The 24463-nt window shown below is 44.7% G+C and overlaps 3 protein-coding genes and 2 long non-coding RNA genes across 21 annotated transcripts in view; 2 read left to right on the top strand and 3 right to left on the bottom strand.

The window, feature by feature from the left end:
* TANC1 (tetratricopeptide repeat, ankyrin repeat and coiled-coil containing 1) overlaps positions 1-968 on the bottom strand; it is a 68021-nt gene extending 67053 nt beyond the window's left edge. For 2 of the 5 annotated variants that reach the window (XM_064661793.1, XM_064661797.1), the window contains exon 1: positions 872-968. Coding sequence is in view for 2 of the 5 variants with exons in the window: in XM_064661791.1 (XP_064517861.1) it covers positions 574-583 (10 nt within the window). In the remaining 3 variants the exon portion in view is untranslated. Of the gene's footprint in view, positions 1-573; positions 712-871 lie in introns of those variants that run through there. The other 3 variants (XM_064661791.1, XM_064661792.1, XM_064661799.1) reach the window with 2 other exon arrangements.
* Positions 164-10439, top strand: LOC135417522 (uncharacterized). 2 transcript variants are annotated; one of them, XR_010432082.1, is made up of 3 exons: positions 164-1636; positions 4309-4846; positions 4935-10439. It is a non-coding gene; the product is annotated as an uncharacterized LOC135417522 (long non-coding RNA). The 2 variants fall into 2 exon arrangements; XR_010432081.1 differs by having other exon boundaries at positions 164-4456; positions 4646-4846.
* An 88-nt stretch (positions 10440-10527) lies between these two features.
* DAPL1 (death associated protein like 1) lies at positions 10528-16375 on the bottom strand. Its single transcript, XM_064661839.1, has 4 exons — positions 15987-16375; positions 13432-13519; positions 11744-11807; positions 10528-10795 (listed from the first exon to the last, which is right to left on the bottom strand). The coding sequence occupies exons 1-4, from the start codon at positions 16015-16017 to the stop codon at positions 10676-10678; spliced, it is 303 nt and encodes a 100-aa protein (XP_064517909.1). The 5' UTR covers positions 16018-16375; the 3' UTR covers positions 10528-10675.
* Positions 16376-18943: 2568 nt separating this feature from the next.
* LOC135417521 (uncharacterized) lies at positions 18944-24296 on the top strand. Of its 3 annotated transcripts, none has more exons than XR_010432080.1 (3): positions 18944-19209; positions 20035-20127; positions 20389-24296. It is a non-coding gene; the product is annotated as an uncharacterized LOC135417521 (long non-coding RNA). The 3 variants fall into 3 exon arrangements; XR_010432079.1 differs by having other exon boundaries at positions 20030-20127; XR_010432078.1 differs by having other exon boundaries at positions 18944-20127.
* Positions 20357-24463, bottom strand: part of PKP4 (plakophilin 4) — a 76306-nt gene continuing 72199 nt past the window's right edge. For 7 of the 10 annotated variants that reach the window (XM_064661802.1, XM_064661808.1, XM_064661800.1 and 4 more), the window contains 2 exons: positions 23747-23820; positions 22376-23335 (listed from right to left, as the gene is read on the bottom strand). In XM_064661802.1, coding sequence (XP_064517872.1) covers positions 23084-23335; positions 23747-23820 — 326 coding nt within the window. In that variant the 3' untranslated portion in view covers positions 22376-23083. Of the gene's footprint in view, positions 20485-22375; positions 23336-23746; positions 23821-24463 lie in introns of those variants that run through there. The other 3 variants (XM_064661801.1, XM_064661803.1, XM_064661804.1) reach the window with 2 other exon arrangements.

The raw sequence follows: 24463 nt of genomic DNA, 5'->3' as shown, positions 1-24463 counted from the left end.
GGGACCCGTCACTGTCACAGAGCTGGGGCAGGGGACCGTCACTGTCACAGAGCTGGGGCAGAGGACCGTCACTGTCACAGAGCTGGGGCAGGGGACCGTCACTGTCACAGAGCTGGGGCAGGGGACCGTCACTGTCACAGAGCTGGGGCAGGGGACCGTCACTGTCACAGAGCACTGTCACACCCCTTCTTCCCCTGAGGCTCATCCTCGCATTAAGAGGTCTCCAGTCACATTCTACTTCTGAAAACAGTAATTTAGGACCCAGTTCACTATCCAACAAACACACATCATGAGGCAATGGAAAACAAGTACTTGAGAAATCAGAAAGCTTTAGAAAGTATGTTATAAAATACCCCATTACTATACATTATCAGTAACTCACATATTAAAAACAAATCAAGTTATCATTTTATTCTTGAGATCACAGCAGGAACACTGACGACCTCGAGGGCAGGACCTTGTGTTTCAGCCGCCGAAACCGGCCCGTCCCCACAGACCCGCTCGTGTCCCGATGCCCCGAACCCCAGGCCCTGCCCGCGGCGTGCGCCCTGCTCTCAGCGGGCTCCTCCTCACCTTCCACCATCAATCACAACCACTGGGCACCAAGGAACCAAGTTTTCCCGAAAGGAGCATACTTCTTCTTTTCCCCCGAATCTCTACCACCGAAAGCACGGAGCCCGCCCCGGTCCCGGGACCGCGCCGGGCGGGCCGGGGAGGCGGAAATCGCGGCCGTGCCGACCGCGGGCCCCGCCCCGGCCCCCGCCCGCCCGCGCTCCCCCGGCACCAAGTTTCACCGCCGGCCCCGCGCCCGCCGGCCAGGCCGGAGGCAGGGAGGGAGAGGGCAAGGAGGGAGAGGGCAGGGAGGTCTCACCAGCGGCGGGCCCGGCCCCTCGCCCCGGGCTCCGCGGCGCGGCCCAGCCCGGGCTGCTCGGGCTCCTCCGGGCTGGGCAGGCGCGGCGGCGGGATGAGCTCACGGGAGGGGCGGCGGCAGCGCCCGCCCCCGGCGGGACGGGCCGGGGCGGAGCGGGAGCGCTGAGGGAGGGGACGGCACAGCAGGGCAGGACAGGGCAGGGCAGTGCCCGCCCGGCCCCAGAGCCGCGCTGAGGGGCCGCTCCGCAAACACCGACCCCAGAGCCCCGCAGAGCCGGCCAAGCCCGCGAGCGTGTGTGCTCGGACACCCCACACACCCCACACCGTGAGCTCTGCCCGGACACCCCACACACCCCACACCGTGAGCTCTGCCCGGACACCCCACACACCCCACACCGTGAGCTCTGCCCGGACACCCCACACACCCCACACCGTGAGCTCTGCCCGGACACCCCACACACCCCACACACCCCACACCGTGAGCTCTGCCCGGACACCCCACACACCCCACACCGTGAGCTCTGCCCAGCTGTGCTGCCCGGACACCCCACACATGTGTTGAGGTGGCGTTACCTCTGAATAAAGCAGTGAACACGGTTCCAGTCTATCCATCCATATTTTCCAAGATAGCGAAAAACGAGAGGGTGCAGAAGAGAACCACAAAACTGATCTGAAGGCTGAAGGTGACGCCAGGCAGCAAGAGTGTTAAAATATTTAGTTCCTCAAAGAGACAGCACAGAAGGCAGCTTATGAAAAAGAGAACGAGGTACTGGTATTTTACTGTAGGGCACCCACGGTAACCACAAAGAGCTGTACAGATATAGCCATCCAAGAGCATTGCCCGTGACTGGGGATGTCACATGCAGATAACCATATCACATCAGTGGGGTTGGCATTAAAGAGCCAGGTGGTTTTAAGTATTAACACTCAGGTTTAGCAGTGGTGGTTTCCATAGCATTGTTATGAGCACAATAGTCAATAATATCAGCACACTCATCTGATGTGTTTGTCTCTCTCACCTCAAGTGTCAGATACTCCAGCTCTTCCCTACACAGAGGCCAAAGCCCTCAGCTTCGCTACATGCAATCTCTACAATATAATTTCACATGATTAAATACAAAAATGAATCCTCCTTACACCCAAAAAGGAAATGTAGAGACAATCCAAAATACATTTATAAATAACAGTAAGGGTTTGCCATGCAAACTGATTTTCATATGCAATTCATAATGAAAAACTAAATCTGAATTTAACTGCAAAATAGCTATTACAGTGCCAGAGTACTCTAGAACATTTTCTACCCTATGGGAGCGTTTCACAGAGTGTCTTCCAATGTGTCTATAAGGGGCACAAAAGAGAATCCATGTGTATGTTCAGAAAAAAGTGGCAGGCTGACACACAAGCAGCACAGTCTCTGGAGAACATTGGCCATGACTGCCTTGTTTGGTGTCAGAGCAGAAGAACTGGAGACAAAGCTCTCAGGGTGACAACAGCTGGGCCATTAGTGATCTTACATTTCTTTCACTGCCCCTTTCAGCAGCTCTGCAGCTGAAGGCTGGTCCCAAAACAAGGGGAGGGTGCTGTGTGCACCTCAGCCAGCAGCACACAGTGTCTTTCCTCCGAAGGACAACCCTCTTAATCACATTCCCTTCCCTCCATTTTGCCAGTGTGCTGAGGCCTGTGTCTGGAAAGAAAGGAATTTTCTCTCTCCCAGAGGAAATGTCTTAGTTCTGGCAGCCTTTTATGATTTTGTGTGTCTCTGAAATCCGAGACAAGAAACTGAGCTATGATTTCTATTGTGGGATCTATTCCTCAGGTCCAGTGCTGGCTCTCTCTTCCTCTAGATGTGAACCCAGAAGTTTTGAAATAGTATTTATAGTCAATTGGATTTAGATCCTGCTGTTTCACAGGAAAGCTGAGAATCAAAGTATTTTTAACTAGGGCTTGATTTTAGTGCTTCTCTATTTCTCTTAATAGAGCAATGCTTTTGATACCAGCAAATAAAGGTTTTTGCTCTCATCAGTAGCTTCCTTTTGGGAAGAAGGTAAGGCCACAGCTGTTGTTCTACTTTTTCTGCCCTCTGCTCCTTCCACTCATTTGTTCACATGATTTATCCATTCCTAGCCACTGAAATTCTTCAGTTCTTCCTCCTTCTTTCTTCTCACAAAGGTTATGGCTGTGCTCAGCCACACACTTATCATGCAAGCTTCTAGTAGCCTTTTTTTTTTTTTTAAACAGGAATCAGACCACACAAATATAATGGCAGCAGTGTTCACTGTAATGCTGGGGGATGGAGAAATTAGAAATCAGACTGCTCCCTTTTTCGGCTCAGCTTCAGTGTTGTTTATGTTAGTTCAGGTTTCTCATGTTAGCCTACTATTCCAATTCTTGGGTTTGGAGGGCTCCTTCAAAGAGGGTAATTTTGTAAATTTTAGAGGCTTCCTTTCAATGCAGCTGCTTTTATCCTATCAGATTCATTCTCATGCAACATGAGAATTTTCTAGCAAATTACTAATTTACTGGTTTTTAAGGTAGTGGAATCAACACCGCCTTATATTCAAGAGCTTTGTGACTGTCAGATTTGCAGTGTCTAAGAGAGTCTAAGTTCTGACACAGGTTTTTGGTCTGTTAAACTCCATTCATAATGTCTCTCCAGGCTGCAGTTCCCTAATGCCTCAGGCTGTGACACCCCCCAGCAGGTGTGCACACAGCGGTTCAGCTCGGCCTGTTTCCTCTACGGAGCTGGTCACAGCTCTACAGGGCCAAACAAGAGTGAAGCTAAAGACTTTCAGTCACCCCCTACATCACAGTACTTCAGATCACTCCATGCACCAGCTGAGGGCTGGCAGTTGCTGTTCCCAGCTGATTGTGTGCAGAGCCTCAGTCATTGCAGCGATGCCACATAAGAACTCCACGTGCTTGCAATGCTGTGTCTCTTACCATACTTGTCTGTAAACAGCTCCCACAGGTGTAGATGCAACTTTGTAGAAGTGTTAACAGGATAAATAGTAAAAAATAATAATCAGTGACATCGACTAGACTATTCCAAATGCCACTACATTACAGTTGCTTCCATTAATTTGTGCTTCCCCATGCTCTTTTCTGTCTACTGTTTTCCTGCTCCATTTCAGTTGTTCTTCCTGATACTCTGCTTCCATGCTGTCTACCTATTCCCAACTCCTTCCATTACGTACTTTTAAAAAAGTGGCCTGAAAGGGTCCTGGATGTCAGGTCTGTCTTGCACCAGCAGCTCAGAGACCCCACCATTCCCAGAGGCTGCTTCCCTGTGTGCTGCTGGGGGTCACTCCTGGGAGGCACAGGGAGACAGGGTGGTAAATGAGCCCAGCCACCATAGGAACTGCTGTTATAAAGAGAAGGGGGGAGGGACTCATTCTGCAAACATATACTTACACCTGAATGATTTTTCTGTTCAAGCAGTACTTTTTAGCCAGAATCCACACAGCTTCATCACACAAAATCAGATGCTGCTTACAAAACAAAGGAAAAGGGAAGCAGTACGTCCTACCTCATGAGAGAACCTGGACTGACAATGAACACAGAAGGCTAAAGCAATTTTAAGTCAGAGGTAAAGAATTGCTAGAGTAGATCTAAGTTGCCCAGCAAGTTTTCTATTTCATCAGCAGATAAACATTACTTCCTTGTTTGACTTTTGCATTATTTTTTGGAGGCCGTGTGGGAAATTGTGTCTTTTCTGTTGCTCCAGAGAAAGAGATGGGGAATAAACTGTCTGGGATAGACAAGAAATGTTATTCAGTCTGTGCAGGTGTAATGATCCATGACCAGATGTACAGGCTCTGCTCAAGAGACAGCCAACTGCATCCTACAGCAGGAGGAACAAACCTGGGACACATCCCTTCAAATGTGGAGTTATGCCAGTAGTCTACAGTCCCAGGAACGGAGTGAGAGGCAGCTGTAAGAGAAGCTGAATAGTGTATTGCACCTCCCAGTAATGTTGGTAGGTAATTTAGATTCTACATGACACCAAAAGCAGCTCTTGTACTTTCAGAACAAGCAGAATTTGGATTTCAGCCTTGCTTCTACAGGTAATCTGCAGCATGGGCACATCTCTGAACTCCTAAGGAGACAGTGACATTTGAAATATTGATAAGGACTACTGATCAGAAAATTTCTATTCATCCTACATCCTGTTTCACTTTCAGCCACAGGGAATCTTTTAAGGAACGTAACAGACAGTACATAAAAAGTTACTCTTGGTTACAGGACACAACAACAAGTAACACAATTTAGTGAAAAATGTAGGGTGGAAATTTTCATGCACTTCATGTAGCTCCTGCTTGAAATCCAAGAAACCACAGGACATCCAGCAGATCAAAATACACCTCCTTGGCAGAAAACAGCTGTTATTTCTGAGGGCAGCTCAGCTGGCAGAGCTGGAATGAGCTGCAGGCATACAGCAACCTCTTGTGGCAAATCCAGCACACACAGAGTAATGAACAACCTTTGAAACTGCTTAAGCTACTCTTGATACAAGTCAAACCTCTATAAAATTGCGTTAGCAAATGACTGGGGAGTTGGAGTCTGTTACCTGGAGACTCAGCAATACTCAGACTTCAGAGCTGTAATAGTCCTTCTGTTTGATTCAAGATGAATTAAACATCGGTAGCCTGTTATAAATGAAGTGGCAGACTGAAATTTCTGTTAATAAAATTCTCCAGAAGCTTTTCATTAAAGTAGAGCAAGCGTGGCATAACGGCCAGAAGTAGAATCTGTGGCCAGGTATGACCAGAAGAATAAACATGCTGTTATGTTGAATCATTGTTCTCTGCACGGTTTTGCTGAATAAAACTATGACTGGTTTCAGCAGGGACATCAAAGTGCCTTTAATGTTTGCAGGAGCTGAGCAAGACTGAGAACAGTTAAGAGCACAGGCCTGGCTCAATAGTGTGTTCTGCAGAGTGCTGGCAGAGCAGTAGCCCTTCAGCTGACAAGGGGGAGGACAAGAAAGTGTCAGATAGAGCTATAGGCCTGAAGGGGAAAAAAAAGGCATCCCAGTATGTGCACAGAATCCAGGACACCTAGCTCTTCAAAAGGATGTAACTCACTAGTTGTGCAGAAACATGAAGTGTACCTTCCTCCAACCACCTGAGCAGCTGCAAATGCCTGTCCCATGCAGGCTGAGGAGGGGAGAGCAGTGAGAAGGTGCTGGAAGGGAACAGGAAGAATGGCAGTATGTGGGAAAAGGGTCATCAACAACAGTGAGGCTTTCCAAACAAAGAGGTGCTTTCCTGGGAACCTGGTGTGGGAGTTGTGCACCACAGAAACAATTACAATATGAGTATTGTAGATGACACTTATTAGACCAATGAACTATTTTATTTTTTTTACACTGTAGAAATATACTCCTCCACTGCTGGACCTAAGGGTGAGCTCAAGAAATGACTGAGCTTATGTATGCACCACTCACCAGAACTCTGGGGGCTTGTATGCCAGGCAGGATTTACTGTGCTTGAAATGATTTGCAAATCTGTGCATACCACTTAGAGAGGAACAGGCTGAACAAGTACATCCTGAAAAGGATAGAGGCTTTAAACAGCAGCTAATATTTGTTTATTAAAATTAAGTCTTGTGCTATAGCTCTCTTTTGTATTGCAACTCCCCAGACTTGCCATGTGTAATTTCTTTGCCATTTCATCTGCTGCAGCTTCACACAGGAGTCAGAAACCACATCCTCTCAGTTCTGGCCTCAGTCTGTGCACTGAGCAGCTCCTGCCAGACCAGTGACAAGGTGCACACTCCCAAATTCCCAAGCAGCTCCATCAAGCACCACCTAACCTGGGAGTGGCAAGTGCTTAAGGGCAGAGACTCTTCCTTGCCCCGGAGGAAACTCCTCCCTGCAGAGAAGTCCAACAGGACATCTGTGTCTCGGGTCATCAAACAGCACATGTGACATTACCAACCTGACCAAGACACTGAACCGACCAACAGGCACTGAATGTGTTTCCACTGCTTTCCTTGTCACTTGGCTTCAGTCACTCCCATCTCTGTAAGGTGTTTTGAGGGCTACACATAAAAACAACTGCATATTAACCAACAGCGTGCCCTCCAACATGGTGACATGAAGATTAGCAGCAGAAATACTTTCCTGAAAGCATGTCCTTCTCGTGTAATGCCTCCATCGTTGGGAACAGCCCTTGAGAAGCCTGAAAACAGGCTTCCTGCAGGGGCTTGATTCTTCTAGCAAACCTACTGGTTTTGTTCCTTATGTTCTGAACTTAGTGGCAATTCATATTTAAATAATGAAAGCAAAGTATTAAGCTTGAACTAAATAAAACAAACTCCTTACAACTAAAGCACAACAGATTCATCGCAGTATCATCAATGATGGGGCAAACACAAACTGAAATGACACAGAATGGAAGGCACAAACAGGATGAAAAATGAAGTTGTCTACTATTTAGAAGTTCAAAATACAGTTTTCATTTCTTGCTTAGCTCTTGTTATTAAGCATACTACCATAAGCAGGATATCTTAAAAAAGAGGTAAATAAATCAGAGAAAATAATGCATGTGACAGTGCACCTGTCAAAATACAACAGGTCAAGAAAAGAGTGCCTTTGTTGAAAAATGCTCTTAATTACATGAAGTTCTTAATTATAAAATATATTTAAGAAGGTTCCTAATTATAAAATATATTTAAGCAGAACAGTTTAGTTTGTTGTCTATACAAATCTCTCAGAATCCCTCCAAAGACCAGTAAGTGCTACTGACACAAAAAGCAAGTATGAAACTTCTTGTAATGCCCCCCCAGGGGACAACACCACCTGACAGAGCAGGACATAGAACAGATCACTGGCCAGGATTTCCTGCTCCACAAGATCCCTCCTACAGCAGAAGAGGAGCTTGCACCTCTCTATATTTAGTAAACCCACGGTACTGAGTTTATCAAAGCTAGACCTCCCAAATTCTTGTTAGGGCCTCTTTTTCCCCCTGAAAGGTTTCCCCAGGCAGTACCTGAAAGATCCTTTCCATCAAAGCTGCTCTGTGCCAGGCCGTTGGGCACTCCCACACCTCCCTGCAGCAGCAGTGCCAGGACCTTTTAGCAGAGCTGTCCCATCCACAGCAATGACTGTACAGCTGCCTGATTTGTGCCACAAAGGGCTCCCTTCTACACCAAGCATGTCATCCCTCCCTGAAGGTACTGCTTTGAACAGCTAAATAACATTCAACTTCATGGAAAGTAATGGGCATAGAGGCCCCGAGAATCAGATCCCACAACTTTGCACTGGCTATTGGTTTTCTTCAGAAACAACAAGGACAAAGATTAGAATTCTGAAGATTTTACTAATATTCTTTCTGCAGGAAGCATGTATCAGCCATTGGTATGTTAGATGCACTGTGCTATTTTTGGCCTTGAAAGGATGAATAATCATTTGACACATGGACAGCTTTACCTCAAGCCCTGTTTGATCACTGACATTCCTATTGATATTCCCTGCCACAGAGCCAGCCTGGGGAGTGGAAGTGTGCTACACAGGATACAAAACCACAACTACCTGCTTGCCAAACCCCATACCTAACTTCAATATCCATAAACTATGTTGCTGCTGTTGTCCAGGATAACAGCGACAGCCATGTGGAAAGGACACTATGAAAAGATGATCCATTGACAAATGACATTTTTTGAGTATCACTTTTCACGTGAAGTGTGAATTTTAGGGTACAATTTAGCTACTCTGGTTATGCATGGAGCTGAAGTGTACTCAGAACATGAGGGGGGTGGGACAGAAATAGTTGGGTTCTTCTCCTGAGGGGAATGACCCAAGAAAAAATTCAGACAGGCTCCAGAATGATCAGTGGATCCACACATGGGAAAGCCACACAGACTACTATGTCTAACAGAACAACAGAACCAAGAGCAAAAGATTTTCTGCTGCCAAAAGGTGGGATTGTTGGTACAGTTCTCCCCTGGTTAAACCTGTTTTTGTGGTATGCCTTTGGGACCACCATAATGTGGGACTAACATTTAAATTCAAAATAGATATTACTGAAACCAAAACAACTAGATTTGCCCCAATCAAAGAGAAAGAGAAAATTTTGTATCCTCAAATTTTTGAAATTGGACCGTATGTGATCAAAAATGCAGATCAGCAACAACTGTTGTTTAATCCATCTTGGTTTCTTAAACGGGTGGAATTAGTAATGCAGATTCATACTGCTGCACTAAGCCCATGTGCTCACCATTCCCAAGAGCTCCCTGTGCAGGATGGTTGGCTTGGCTACATGGGCAAACCCTCACTCCTCCGAGAGGAACAGAGACACAACTTGTTTTTCTCCGAATACTAATAAGTTTTGTCTTAACTGTAGCACTGTATATTCACACTTAGGAAATCATGAAGCAGTTGACTTACCTTATCATCCCTGTGATTCATTTCAGGAAACACGTGATGGCTGCAAAGGGAGACTTACAATATGTATAAGAAGAATCATAAGTCTAAAAGTGGAAAATTGATGAATAGCAGGAGCAAGGTTCCAAATAACAAGATAAAGAACAAAGCAATTAAGCAATGGAAGCAACAGCCACAGGAATGTGGAAAACACAAAACTGATAGCCTAGGTCCTTGAAAGGGGGAAAACAAGATAACACTCTTCTTATCCTGGATATTATATATCCAAGTTTGACTGCTTCTGTGGTGAGAACTTGCCCCAGCCATTGACTTTGCTTGTTAAGTCATCATCATAGTAAAAGCCACACCCCTGGCTCAGCCCCCCTGCCCACCCAGCATGTGCCACCACTTCTTGGGACACTACACCTTGAAACTGAAATGGAGAAAGGGGATGCCAACAGCACCTTAAAGCATGGAGGGAAGATCTGCTTTGGCCTGAGAGTGTAACCGTGGGTGTGCCTGGCTGGGTGTGCCTCTGTGCCAGCTCTGAGGACAGCACACAGCAGGACAGTATCACCCTGTGGCCAGAGCAGGGCTCTCTCTATCATCCCTGCTGCCAGTGGGAGCAGGACATGGCTGGGGGAACTGCCTGCACTGGGATTTACACTTGCTCTTCCCTGTTATTAAGCCTGACCCCCCAGGGCCCCCCTGCTACCAGTCCGTGCTCAGACTCATCCCCCATTCTACCAACCCTAACTCCACACTCAAATCATGGCCTTCTCTGCACCTTGGCTCCTCCTTGGTACCTGCCCTCCTATCCAAAGGGTTCAGCTCCAAGTCAGGTACTTCCTTCACTCATCTGCCCCAGCCCCAAACAGGTTCAAACAGACTGTTCCCACTCAGTTCTTCCTGCTTGCTGGATCCCTGAAGAGGAGCTGGATTTCCCTACAGAAAGGAATGCAAGCAAGAAATATTTCTTTCCACTGCATGGAAATCTTTCCTAGGACTTTCTGAATTACTTATCATGCAGTAAAAGCCTAAGGCATGCATTCAGCACACCCTGAGCCTTTCAGTCATGACCTGCTTTCGTAGTATCATGTTCACTTCAGCTTTGCTATCATTAAATTCAAAAAAAAACCCAAACAAAAAACAACAGGGCTGATAAGTTTCCATTCCTTCAGTCAAAACTCAGTAAGTGAAGCTGTTAAGACTTTTTGGCATTGAGCAATTACTACACACTAGAAACACCAGGTTAGACAGAAGCCATGATATTGCAATAAATCCTGAGTACATTTAGTAACTCTTCTAATGTTTTATTGTCAGTAACAGAAACATAGCAAGATACAAGGCATACAGCTTTTGAGCATTTCACCACAGTGTACTAAGTGCTATATAAAATAGGAACTCACTTTTAAGTAAACGAATATTTTAACGAGTATCTTAACACTTCCGTGGCTGCTGAATAATGTAAATTCTTTGAGGCAGTATGAACTTCTCCAAGGTAGGCTGTGGCTTTTGGTGAGCCACTTGTAATGTTGCTGCATGAATTTTGTGGCTCATCTGTAACATTAAACGAGGGAGAAAAAGGTTGTGATAGAACAGTTTTTCAATTATTCTCTTCCTAAACTTCATCATGCAGTTTAAAAACAGCAGTAAAACTTAAATCCACAAAATTTCAAGCGATCAATACATAAAACTCATGGTGATTCAGTACATTTAGTTATATTTCTGTTTTCAAAGTGATATTAGTCTGACTGTCTTCAGTAAACTTTTATTTTTTTTCCCTTTCTTAGAAGTTCATAAAATCAGCTGCCAAGATAAGGAAAGCCCAGCAAATAATCAATATTTCAGAGTTAACAGTGAGTTGATTCAAATTCTCATTTTCCCAGATTCAAAATCATCACCATTGCAGTATCCAACTATCACTTTCTAAACTACTGAGGAAGCTTCCTGTATGAGATTCTGGAAACCAGCAGGAGAAGGAAATGGTAGGCCAGAACAGAGGAGGTGGGGACAAGGGGGAAAGAAACAGATCAGCTGAATCTGTTCTTCTTAAATAAGTCTGAGCCAAAAATCAAGATCTACAGACTAAAGCTATAAACACATCTGTTGATGAAAGGCTCGTGTTGAAATGATGCAACTCATGTTTTACTGAGCTCAAGGGATGAGAAACTCTTGGATACTTCAGAATCTGAAGACTGCAAGTGTCTAAGAAGGAGATGGTGACTGCCAGCTCTGCAGATTGCCACAGGAATCAGAGAGCTGTGTGAAATGGGCCCTGGCAAAGCGTGGGTGCACGTCTGCCCCACCAGCACAAAGAGGGCAGGTCCTTTTCACACACGGAGCACCCCAGCCACACAACCACTACAGAAACAGATGATTTCAACAACATTTAGTGGCAGGTGACAAACCTGCAACTGCCAGATGACAGCAGCTTAAGGACAATTCACTTTTTGGAATGTTTAGCTTTACAGAGAACCCCTGACTTGTTCTTCCAGAGTTACTTACTTTGCTCAGTGCTTCTGTTACCAAGACACCCATGTTCTGAGGTTTTGAAAAACTGACAATAGCACTGTAAAGCAGAAGAAAAAAGTATTTAGCATTTCCATCTCACAGAAACACTTTGTCACTTCGGTTTTCAGACTTAATACAAAATATTTTGCAATAGAAATTTAGGTCTTGGAGTTAAATCCTTTAATCACATTAAAGATGATATAATATCAGAAAAGGCATGCTTTTTCATTGAACACCACAAAATCTGTGTTACAGGCTGTTTTATTCAAAAATCTGTACATGAAATATCATCAAATATCTCAAAAAGGATTTTTTTTTTTTGTACACTGTGGAGTAGCTTCACAGAAGCTGAGCACTAATATCCTGAACTACAAAATCCAAGTTTGTCATTTTCTTGATTCCAACCCAGACCCATGAAAAAAATTCACCTGCTGCTTTTAGGGAGTGTTTTCTTTCACAGCAGCTATTTGTCAAGCAAGAACTTTTTTCACAAGATTATCCCATTAATTTCTCCATATTCTAATGAAGACCACCATGTTACCAGTATTCCACAAATAAACAATCTGTGGATATGAAATAATTTAGCTGAACAACAGAAAGCACTTTGGATTGCACATTCTCCTGGTGATATCATTATATCCACTGACACCTCTGTAGCTTAAAATGGAGTAGAGAAAATCATTATGAAAACCAGATACTGTAAATGTGACTCCTGAAAAAGCAGAGACTGCTTTAGTTAAGTTAATGGTTCTGTGGATCAGGCAAGACATTCCCTACTGCCATTGCAATTCAGCAATCAACAGTTTACTACACTGACAAATACAAGTTATTCAAGATCTGCTTATTCCATCAGGTAACTACAACTACAAAAAAGACAGCAGCAAAATTACACCCAGACAACTGGCAGTAAGTGAAAATAAAAAGCTGCTAATTCCAAAAAAACCCCACAATCAGTCAAAACTTCAGGAACACCACAAGTCATTCAAATTATACCCTCATATTCCTATATTAGTCAACTTAACTTTTTGTTAAGTGACATTTAAGAAAAGTGCATATATTTTAGAAAAATGTTCAGTCTGTGTTTGAAAAAGGTGTAAGAAAAATATTTGTTTTAATGATGACATCAACCCATCACTGCTACTTTATTCGAAAGTGGAACCATGCCTTCATTTTTGGGGCAAAACAGCTTGATTACCCTTATGAAGTAGCAAACAGAGAAAGCCAAATTACATTTCAGATTGAAATATGGGCTACAGCCTATACAGGACATAACAGACTCTTTGTTAGGGGTGGGCAATGTAGGTTTAATTTCCTTCACAATGTGGATAGCCTAGAATTCATTCTGATTTCACTGGAAACTGTTTGACCATTTCTTTATTAGGCATAGGTAGGCAACACTTTGTTTTAATTTCTCTTCCATAACACATGACAATAAGGATGAGACTCAGCCTTTGCCTTTCATTGCAAGGCACTGTCCTTGGGTTTTGAACTTGTTTTGTTGTTTTGTTTTGCTTTTTTTTTTTAAGTTGATACTTAATTCAAAGTTGCCTTTTATCTATATTTTGCACAAGTTAATTTAAGAATTAAGCTCCTCGAAACTAAGAGTTTTCTTTCTGTTCAAAAGCCATTACCCTAGAACTTTAACTCTGGGGCAGAGGGGAGCAGGCTCTGCACTGCAGTACCTTGACTTTTCTTTTCCTGCAGGTTTAGTGTTCTTTTCAACAGGTCCGTTTTCTTGCTTTTTAGACACTCTCATACCTCCAGCTTTAACTGCAAGAAGAAAGTACAATTTAAGCAAAGATATCTACAAAATTACATAGAGAACAAAAGAATACTTTTATCCCAGACAACTGTTAACCAGTAACTCCATGCTTCACTTGTACACATGCACACCCAGGAGGAGCCACAGAGATCCAGCAAAGGCTCCAGAGTTCTGTGCCATGGCAGACTTGAATCAACTTCCAGATACCATAATCAAGAAATCAGAGGGGTTTCAGTCACTGCTAACTATACTAAATCTTAACACCTCACTATGTTACATGCATTCTTCCCCAGAAACTATTACATCTGAGATTTGTATTTTAAATATAAAAAAGAAAACCAAACCAATATCTAAACACTTTCAGCTTTTTGAACAATATCACTAACAGCAATAAAGATTTCATGATTAGTTCGAGGTATTCTAGAAAAAGTAATGTAGATAAGAACCAGCTGCATACTACTTGTGTTCCAACATGTTTAATTATATTTTATTAAGATATCTGCCAATCACAAAATCAATTAGCACTAATTAAACTACAGGCAACCTAACAATAACAATTTAAGTTCTGAGGCATGTGTGAAAATTCAATTCTGAACAAAGTTATCTAAAATATTCTCTTGAAAGAAACCCTTTCTCCCTCTTCAGGAGGATATTTTAAGTTCTGGGATGTACTACACAGCTGTTTTGTAATTTGTTTTTCAAAGCAAGGGAAAGCTATGTCAAAGTTTTGATATGGAGTTCAACTTTTAGATATTCATAAGTGCCCTGTTAGCCGTGTAATCTAACAGTTAAGTGCCAAATCTTTACTAATTTCCATATTTAGAACAACATGTATTTTTAAAGTAAAAAAAGAAAGTTAAGAAGGAACATCCCCCTTTATGCCCCCTACCAAAGAAAAACCCCAAACCCCAAATCAAAAAACAAAAACCCCACAACACAAAACCAAACCCAACACACCCAGACTAAATAAAGCCCACTGAAAACTAAGGCACTGAGCTCAGCTGAATCCCCGTCAGAATAAAGGTGCCCACTTGAACCGCCTTGCTCACTACATGCATGGTTCAAATCACTGACTCCTCTGCCAGAGCTGTCCCCACTGCAGTCACAGATACGCCTCACAAAGACTTACTTGCAGACTCCAAGCTGCAGTTTAGTGTGATGGAAACCCAGGAAGGCCGTACCTGCCCCAGGTCACTGACTGCAGTGGCGTAAAGGCCCTTTCAGGTACGGCCCAACCGCCCCTGCCACACACAGAAATCCAGGAAAGGGAGCCTGAGAAAACTACTTATATCATAAATTCACGTAAAAGTATGCTTAAAGCCCCCAAAGTGAACAAAAAGTACTTTCAAGAAAACAAAACACACCTTAGGGGTACAGTGAGATGTACAAGCCAGGCCTGTGCTCTTCAGACACTTAAGTGCTCCTAAATACACCGGGGGAACCCAGCTGGCTCAGTGCGTGTGGTGAGTGTCCCTCAGCCCTAAGGGCTGTCCTGCAGCGCCTGTCCCTCAGCCCCACAGGTGAGCCCGCAGCAGCTCTAAGGGTGTCTCTGCAGCGCCTGTCCCTCAGCCCCACAGGTGAGCCTGCAGCAGCTCTAAGGGCTGTCCTTCAGCCCCACAGGTGAGCCTGCAGCAGCTCTAAGGGCTGTCCCTCAGCCCCACAGGTGAGCCTGCAGCAGCTCTAAGGGCTGTCCCTCAGCCCCACAGGTGAGCCCGCAGCAGCTCTAAGGGTGTCCCTCAGCCCCACAGGTGAGCCCGCAGCAGCTCTAAGGGCTGTCCCTCAGCCCCACAGGTGAGCCTGCAGCAGCTCTAAGGGTGTCTCTGCAGCGCCTGTCCCTCAGCCCCACAGGTGAGCCCGCAGCAGCTCTAAGGGTGTCCCTCAGCCCCACAGGTGAGCCCGCAGCAGCTCCGCCGTGCCCAGGCAGGCGGGACACAGCGCACGCACTCGTGTGCTCCACACGGCTGCCGGCCTGGCCCAGGGGCTGCTCACACGCTGTCCGCACCTACAGGCTCCTCAAAAACCCTGCCGTGCGCTTAAACACTCGCTACAGCCCCCTTACAACCCGCTACTACTCCACACAACCCTCGCACCGGCAGCGCGGCGGCGGGAGCAGGCGGCCGTGCTCGACGGCTCCCTCAGAGTGCCACCGGAGGGGGGAGAGGAAGTTTTTCACGTTACGACAGGAGGCGAGGAATAGGGCTGGCACCCTAAACAGGTATTTCACTATAGCAGGACGCCCGTTCTGTCCCCGTCGCTCCCGATCCCCGAGGGGCGCAGCCCCGCTCCCGCACACCGAGTGCGCCAGAGACGAGGCGGGTGCGGGACCTGCCGGGGCGAGCGGGCCGCGCACTACGGACCCGCCTCCGCCACCCCGTTCCCGCACGGCCGCTGCTCCCCGCGGAGGAGCCGCGTCTGTCCAGGACGGAGCGGTGGGAGAGCCCCTCACACTGCCCCCGGAGCGACCCCGGCCCCTACCTGCGGGAGGGACGCGCCTCCTCCGCGCCATGGCGGGACCGGGAACGGCGCACCGGGGCCCGGGAGCGCCGCGAACCGCCGGGAACCGCACACCGATCCGGGCGGCAGCGCCGGGAACCGCACACCGATCCGGGCGGCAGCGCCGGGAACCGCACACCGATCCGGGCGGCAGCGCCGGGAACCGCACACCGATCCGGGCGGCAGCGCCGGGAACCGCACACCGATCCGGGCGGCAGCGCCGTGCGCGGCTCGGCGGGGCGGGGCGCGGCCCTGAGGGCGGTGAGGGGCGGGAAGGGCGGTGAGGGACGGGAAGGGCGGTGAGGGGCGTTGGCCGAGGGGCAGTGAGCGGCCGTGAGGGGCCGTGAGGGGCCGTGAGGGTGGTGAGGCGCGATGAGTGAGGGGCAGTGAGCAGCCGTGAGGGTGGTGAGGGTGGTGAGGCGCGATGAGTGAGGGGCAGTGAGCAGCCGTGAGGGTGGTGAGGCGCGATGAGGGGCCGTGAGGGTGGTGAGGGTGGTGAGGCGCGATGAGTGAGGGGCAGTGAGCGGCCGTGAGGGTGGTGAGGCGCGATGAGTGAGGGGCCGTGAGGGGCCGTGAGGGTGGTGAGGCGCGATGAGGGGCCGTGAGGGTGGTGAGGGTGGTGAGGCGCGATGAGTGAGGGGCGGTGGGGACTGAGCGCGGTGAGGAGAGTGAGGGGTGGTGACTTTTAAAATTATTGCTGTGGATTCAAAGGTCTTGATTCAGTGAGGTAAATCTTCCCCTCTTCAATCATTAGTGTCTACTTGAGACAGAAGCAAAACACGGCATTCACATGCCCTCGTTAAAAAAAAAAAGTAACAAAGATTGATGTTTTACACAACAAAGGCAATAAAAATTATTTTTTTCTATCTGTTTTAAGGCCCTAAGATATCATCATAAGCAGTTTGAGTCTTCTGGTCATTACATACTAACAAAGACCTTGTTTTTTCTACATCAGTTATCAAAATGATTCTCCTTCCCTTTTTTCTTAAGAATCTGCTCAAAACTTGTAAACATTAAAAATACCTCACAATACTTCCTATTTCTACATTAGTTTTTTATTTCACCATCCTATTTCTGTATTATTTTATGATTTTACCATCTTTTATTACTAATGCATTACTCATACAATCCACATTCAAAGATCTTTATCTTGGTGATCCTGCTGCCTATACCTTACTGAAATTGTATTTTTGGCTAAGATACAATAGCTAAGATACATATCAATCACCTAAGATACAATAGCTAAGATACATATCAATCACCTATCATGTCATAAATACAGGAGAGAAACAGCATGAGCAGGAAGGATTTAAGTGCCAAGAAAGGACAGCAACAAAGCTGCTGGGCGAAGCCACATTAACGTTATAAAGCGTGGTCAGTAGGTTTTCCAAATCCTTTGGAGTACAAAGGCTGAACTTCGTTAGTTTGAACAAGACATATGAAAGATCCAATTAATTTATTATAAAATTCTTCAGTAATTTAAGCAAGTCTCCTTGCATTTCAGTGTACAAAACTGACTTAAGTACTGATTGTTGCCCTGGGTGCTTAAAGAAGCAGCTTAATCTGTAGGCAATAACACAAAACTGTACGGTGATACTCACAAGCTCTTGTTGTTAACGTAGGAGAAAGAACCCCTTAGAATAAGAGACAGTTTCAAAACACTCTCAGTGCTGCAGAAAACACATGCAGCCTACTAGTGAGAGGCTTTACTCTGAAATCCAGCCCAGGGCACTGTTAGACACAGAGATTTCTCTCTGCCGTGAGGAGTTACATAGCAAAAAAAAACTGTCAAGCCCCCCTTTGTTTCCAGGCCTGTAATCACTTACTGTCACACTCCAAAACTACAACAATGTAGCCTTTAACAAACCCGTCAAACTTAGGAGTTATACTACTTAACCTGTATAAATGTTTCACAGAATTTATTAAAAAAAAAGCCACCTGTCATAACATTTTAATTATAATGTATTTAATCACTTCAGCCAAAAGCTCCAATTTTGTCATTCAGAAAATGTAGCCTGAATTTCATCTGTTCTTTGAAAAGCTGTGATATAAAATTAACTCTTTGGCCACAATGAAGTCTCGTTGTCTTCAGCAGCACCATAATTTCACCCTTCATTAATACAGAATGTCCATAAAATGACATTTGTGTTAAACATACATTTGCAACATATATTTTTATCATCAATGATAAAATTTGATACCAATGAGAATGGCATCCAAAACTGCTGTGAACTGAGAGACTTCCGTTATTTTTCTTTGTTGCTTAATATAGAAAATACGTATCATTAGTTGTAGTAGGTTTCAGGTAAAAATTTCCCAGCATTGGTGGCTCAAGCAGATTATTCATGTGTGATTGTACAATATTTCCCTTGCATGAAGTAAAAAACGTGAAAGAGAAGAGTGAGTAAGAAACTGGTAGGGATTTACAGCACGTCAACCACCTTCATGGGGAACTTCTGTTGGATTTTTGGAGCAGGAAAAGTGAAAGGACATCCAGTCTAAACCAGATCTATCTGATATTTAATTCTGTGTGTATGAGGCAGGAAATAGCTTTGCAATGCAGCAATTTCCTCCCTAGAAAAGCAACTTACTTTGCAAATATTAAAGTCAATAGAGCTGCATGTCTCTGCCCATAAGCATTTAGCCTGAAGTGCATGATGGCAATTTTGATTGGGGAAATAAATTCTTTCAGATAAAGTGATCTGCAGGAGGGATAACAAAAGAAGCCTATCCTGAAGGACTTGGTCAGTAGTAAGGGATTTTCATATTCATGTCACTCTGCCTCAGCAGAAAAATACTGATTTTCCAGTTTATTTACCTGAGCTGTTTGGATTGGAGAGGTGCAGTTTCATTACTTACCACACAAGGCAGTCATGTAACACAGCTTTGGTGTGCTGCCCAAAGCATTAGTAATGACAAGGTTTAGTGCCATTGGAATTCCTGGGAAAAGCATGGGAACTTGGTTTAAATGAGAAATCGTAAGTTCATGTCGTGGATTTCTTACAATATTAAATACAGTTTCCAATTTCTTTTTTATTTTTCTTCTGCCCTCTTGACTTCAATACCTCTGTCACTGGTTACTATCTTTAAACCAGAAGCTGCTGTGAATGGAAATGATATCTACACAGTACTTGTTGGAGCACCTCATTCTTGACAGGCAGCCCTTGGCACTGCCTCAACAATGCCACAGCACCAGATGAGATTTGTAAGCCTGATTTTATGTAATGCTTTCATTTATTAGAAATTATTAGACTGGTTCGTCTGGGTGAGAGGAATGAGTGAGAGAACCATCCTTCTGGGACCATGGGATAGTGCAGCTGAAATCTTTTGCTGTTCCTGCCACCCTCAGTCCCATTTCCTGATCACATAAATATCAGACTTCAGAGGTGTTCACCTGATGCTGGGGATAGATTTCTTTTAATGGTAGTAGTCTGTGAATGGCTGAATTAAGAATGGAATTTATATTATAATGGTTCTATGTATTTTCAGAATGTGTTTCCTTCCACCTAGGCAGATGTAGGAAAGCCTGGGGGCAGATACAGGATTTTAACTGTAATAAAGAGACAAAAGTCAAAGGAAATTTTCCTGAGTGGTGCTCTCAGTGCTCTGGAACTCTTCATCTTTCCTGACAATTCCTCCTTTAGAATCTACATTCTACAGGCAGGTTATTACCTGATTGCAAAGTCTGAGAAGTCACTTGGCAGGATCAAGAATCAACATGCTCCCAAGCAGACTGTCTGATCTAATCTGGCTAACAGCTATTAGCATAATTATACACCAGGCATAGTCCACATCTAAACCAAGCACTCAGCACAAAGACATATGGAATACCTTCCTCATGTGTCATGTTTGAATTCAGCTCTCTCTGTCCTTAAAAATCTATTGCTCATGACTCTGCAGTATTTTCCCTTATCCATCTTATCTCCAGTATTGCTTGTTTTCAAACGTCAGAATTACTAGATTGTGGCTACTGGCATAAACTGATAGTAATTTTACACCTGGTAATTGAATGCTGTTTTCTTAAGTTCAGTGACAGACAGGCAATACCTTTTTCAATTGAATCAACACAGCTGGATTTAGATGCTGCAGGAGCCTGATGGAGACAACAAAAATTCTGGTGCAGGTATATGGCTTGTTTTTTATTAACACATGCTTTAATTCCCCCTCCCTGGGTTTTATTTTCTGCTCATAGTAGTTCAGCACAAAATTTATACTGTTAGAGAGAACATTATTGTTAAGTGTCTAAAGCATGAAAAGACCAATTAGTGAAGGCAGCCATATTGTCAGTGGGTTTGTATGGATATAATTGTTCACTAGTGCTTATATTATGTGTCTGACAAAATCTGTAGGATTTACATCTGTAAAACTTACCTGTTTCTTGTAGGAGACCTGACAAGTTCAAGACCTGGTTCTGATCTGGATGCCAGTTGTTTTGCAGAGTACAAGAGACAAAGAATTGTCCAGGCACTGTGTGATGGTGCTGAAAGGTAAAGGGTAATATCATTAAGGAGAAGAACCTTACTGGATAATTTTAGCTATAGAGTCAATTTTTTTTCACAGAAGGACTAAAAAGATATAGCTTTGTCATCATGTGTTTTATCCACCTAAGTGTCCTTGTTTAAAAAAGTATCACTGGGTAATGGAATAAGCGAATCAATTCTAAAGAATTCAGTTGCAGCACCCTGAGCTGCATGGAAACATTGCACAGATTTAATGATTTCTGTCATATCATAACAGCAGCATTTGTTTCCTCAGAGTTAAACACGAGAATCCCCTGCATTTTGTTCCCGTTTATCATGGCTTTAAACCTTCACCTTCAGAAAGGAGTCAAATGGTGGGAAGCAAAGGAAAGAAAAATATCTTTTAGTATCTTGCAGTTTGTACGTGTCGTGTGCTGTTGCACTCCTCGGAGCTGGCCAGCTCCAATCACTGTAGAAAATCTGTTGATTTTTTCTACACAAGCACAGAAAAGCAACTTTTTATGTCAGAGTGATGAGCCACTAGAGGCACATGACAGTCAGAACTTCATAGTGGACCTGTTTGTGAACAAGAAATGTACCTTTTTCTTGGTGGGGGGGTTATAAGTTGGCACTTACTGGAGTAAGTGCCATTGGAATAGCAGCTTCCTGAAACAGGTGTGATGGCGGGATAATCCTTGGAGGGATGTCAGTGAGCTGGAAAATGTGTTTGGAAGGGCTGTGAGCAGCACCTCACGTTTCAGCTGACAAGGTAACTTGCCCACCTTCATGCTGTGGGGGCAGCCCCCATATCTTTAGGTATAGTGTGGGAGTTGAATCAACTCTTCATGTGGTTTGAGCAGAAAGAAATGCTTTGAACGTGGAAGGAGAACCAGACCCTTAGTCTGATGGATGAATGGCAGTGTTCAGCAACGGAACGGGCAGGTGCATAGGATGGTATCTCTGAAGAAACTGTTGCATTCTCCTTTTAAAACTCCATAAAGTGTTCATGTTCCCACGCTTGTCCTCGCATCCCCCTGTAGAGCTGAGATGTGATTAATTCCTCAATTTTCTTTTTCAGTTTCACTCTCTGCATTTTTTTTTCAAACAGACGAGAAACTGTTGTCTTCATTGTTTGCATGAGCCACGTCACTGAAGATTTAGTGTGCAGTCAGAGCATGCTCATTGGCAACATCCTTTAGCACACGACATCATCATTCTTTGAATTACTACATCCTTTTGCTATAGGGAAAGAGTCTATTTTGAAATATTTGCAGTGTCAGAGTTCACAGTGGAAGAGCAAATGCTTAGTCCTTAGCAGGACCTATTTTAATAGAAATAGTGAATCTGCCATGTCACCCAAACCTGGAGCTGTTCTGCTTACCTGCTCTCGTGTCACTGGTGCCATCAGGATACTGGAAACACTGGGAACCCAAGGGAAGTGCAGTGATGGGGAGCAATAATGGTGGTTACAGACAGCATAGAGGTAACAGACTGTTCAGAACCAGGAGAGCTTGTGATTTAGGTACTTAAATAATCAAACATTTTTATTGGAAAGAAACCCAACAGAATGTAGTCAAAATGGAGACTGTAATTTCTATGACAGCAAGAGGACCTTCATTTCCCTGGGGAGAAGAAAGGGAGGAGTTGAGTGATGGAAAGAAAACAGGCTTCAGTTCTGAAGTACCTTGGATTGCCCATATCAAAAATAAAAACACAAATCCCAGTAGGAAGGTGCAGGATTTAGCACTTTGGGCTGCCAGCCTGACACATTTCCACTGGAGAGAGCTGGGGAAATGGCCTAAATGCTTTGATATATTTAACCTGCTGAAAAACATACAATTAGAATTCATGGTATTTGTTTCTGAATATCACACACAGAAAATAATAAGAAAAAAATGAACAGGGAACAGCTTTCCATGGATGAGACTTCCATATTTATTGTTATTCCATGTGCATAGAAAATGGCAGTGAAGTTCCTTATGAAATAGGCAGGGAATGGGAGAGGTGTGGATGTACTGGACCGGACTTTGTGCTTCAAAATGACACTATTCATTTTTTAAAGTTTGGGCTTTTTTTCTCTTGGATTTCTTTTTGTGCACTGTTTCAGATTCCTTTTCCAATGACACACTGCATTACAAATGGATGGCACTTGAGACCGAGGTGGCGTTTCCATATTTACACGCACGCGGAATGTACACGACGCGGCAGCATACAATCCTGACATTTAGTAATAGCGAGGACACAGGGGCAGCCGGCGGAGCTTTTCTGTACAAACTATCAGACCAAGACTTTTATTCACATAAAAAAAAATCAGCTTTAATTTGCTCTGACCTACACACTTTCCAAATTCATTGTACTCAATTCTCAAACCTTTCATCACATCGCCCACACCCTCACCAGACTACAGGAGCTACAAGTAATGATACCTAACACCTAAACAGAGCAAAACCGTCCCTGCCAGTTTTCCTCCTGACAATTCCTCTCTCAAAAAAACCCCAAAACAAATCTTCCTTGTTCCTTCTTGTCTTTCACTTTCGCATTTCATAACCAAAGCCACTCAGGGCTGTTCCAGTCCTTCTCGAGCCAGACGAGAACCACGCTGGGTTGTTCTCTCTGGTGCTACACCCAGGAGTCAGGGGAGCCCGGGTACTGTTCTGCTCGGTAAGAAGATCGTCTGGTGGAATAAAAGTCTACATAATTGGTGGTTGATTTCAGTCCATACTGTGTTGTGTAATCTGAAGCAGCAGGAAAGTGAACTCGGTCGTCGAAGTAGGGGTCCTCGTAGCTGTGTGGGGACTGCAGGTACAACCGGTAGGCATCGTAGTTTTTCCTGGTGGTATCTTCTTGGCTGTAGTATAATTGCTGATGCTGCTGGCAAAATGATAGAAAAATAAGCTTTCAAGGTATAATCAACAGAGAAAATACTTGTTTCTCAAACTCACACACATTGTAAAGAACCTTTCCCAAGTGCAGCTCTACCAGTGACAGTAACACAGGTCTCAAACCTCCATGAAATGTGCCCAAGGAAGTGGTACATTTCCCTGAGCCTGCTGCATGTCTCCTCCCACACCCCTGGGAAGGGAGCACAACTTCAGAGCGCAGGTGTAGGAGGTACAGAACCTGACCATACCTGCGAACCCCCCAAGCCCAAATCAAATCAGAGCAGAGGTCTCGGACCCCGCCGTGAGAACTCGTAAGGGAGCAGGCGCAGCGGCCCCGGGGCTGGGACAGGGCAGTGCCCAGAGCCACAGCCCCTGCTGAGCCTGGGCAGCTCCAGCTCACCTGCAGCCGTCGGTTCTGTTCTCTCGCTGGTGAGGAATAGGAACTGATGTAAATTGGGGAAGCTTTGCTGGAACCTGGCAGAAAACAGTTTAGGGATAAACTTCAGTCTTTATTCTTCCACCTCTTAAGTCTATTGGCTTCTGTTTTGCCTATTATGTAGCACTCAAACAATTAAATCTGCAGATTTTAGCATCTACTAATGTAGATATATATATAATGTAATAACAGAATAAAGGCAAATGTTGTCCCTCAGCAGCAGTTACAGTGAAGCCAAGAGGCTTTTTTATCTTGCTGGTTTTTGTTTTACAGATTCATAATGTTTAAAACAAGGCATTTCCTTCTCCTTAGAGACAATCATCTACTGGTGTGCAACTTGTGTCACACAGTGAGAAGGAAAAGAGATATCAGAGAAAAGATTCTGATCTTTTGGTATAATTTAGTAATATAATGTTATAATATACAACTGCACGTTATAATTTATAACATCATCATATAATGTGAATAAAACAATTTTCTGTAATAGTACTTGAAATAAAAATAAGAATTCCAACCACCTCTCACCTCCCAGTATGCAAAGGGATCTACTCTGGTCCCAGTGCAGTTTTACAGAGATCAGCAGAGCCAGGTGACACCCTGCCCTGTGCCACAGCACCAAATACAACAGTTGGTACAACCAGCCCACTACTGGAAGTGCCTGTGACTGAACTCCTCCCCCAG

This window comes from Pseudopipra pipra, chromosome 7 (assembly GCF_036250125.1).
Source record: "Pseudopipra pipra isolate bDixPip1 chromosome 7, bDixPip1.hap1, whole genome shotgun sequence".
Lineage (NCBI taxonomy): Eukaryota > Metazoa > Chordata > Aves > Passeriformes > Pipridae > Pseudopipra > Pseudopipra pipra.
The sequence above is the reverse complement of the archived record's forward strand: the minus strand, read 5'-3'. Positions and strand labels throughout refer to the sequence as shown.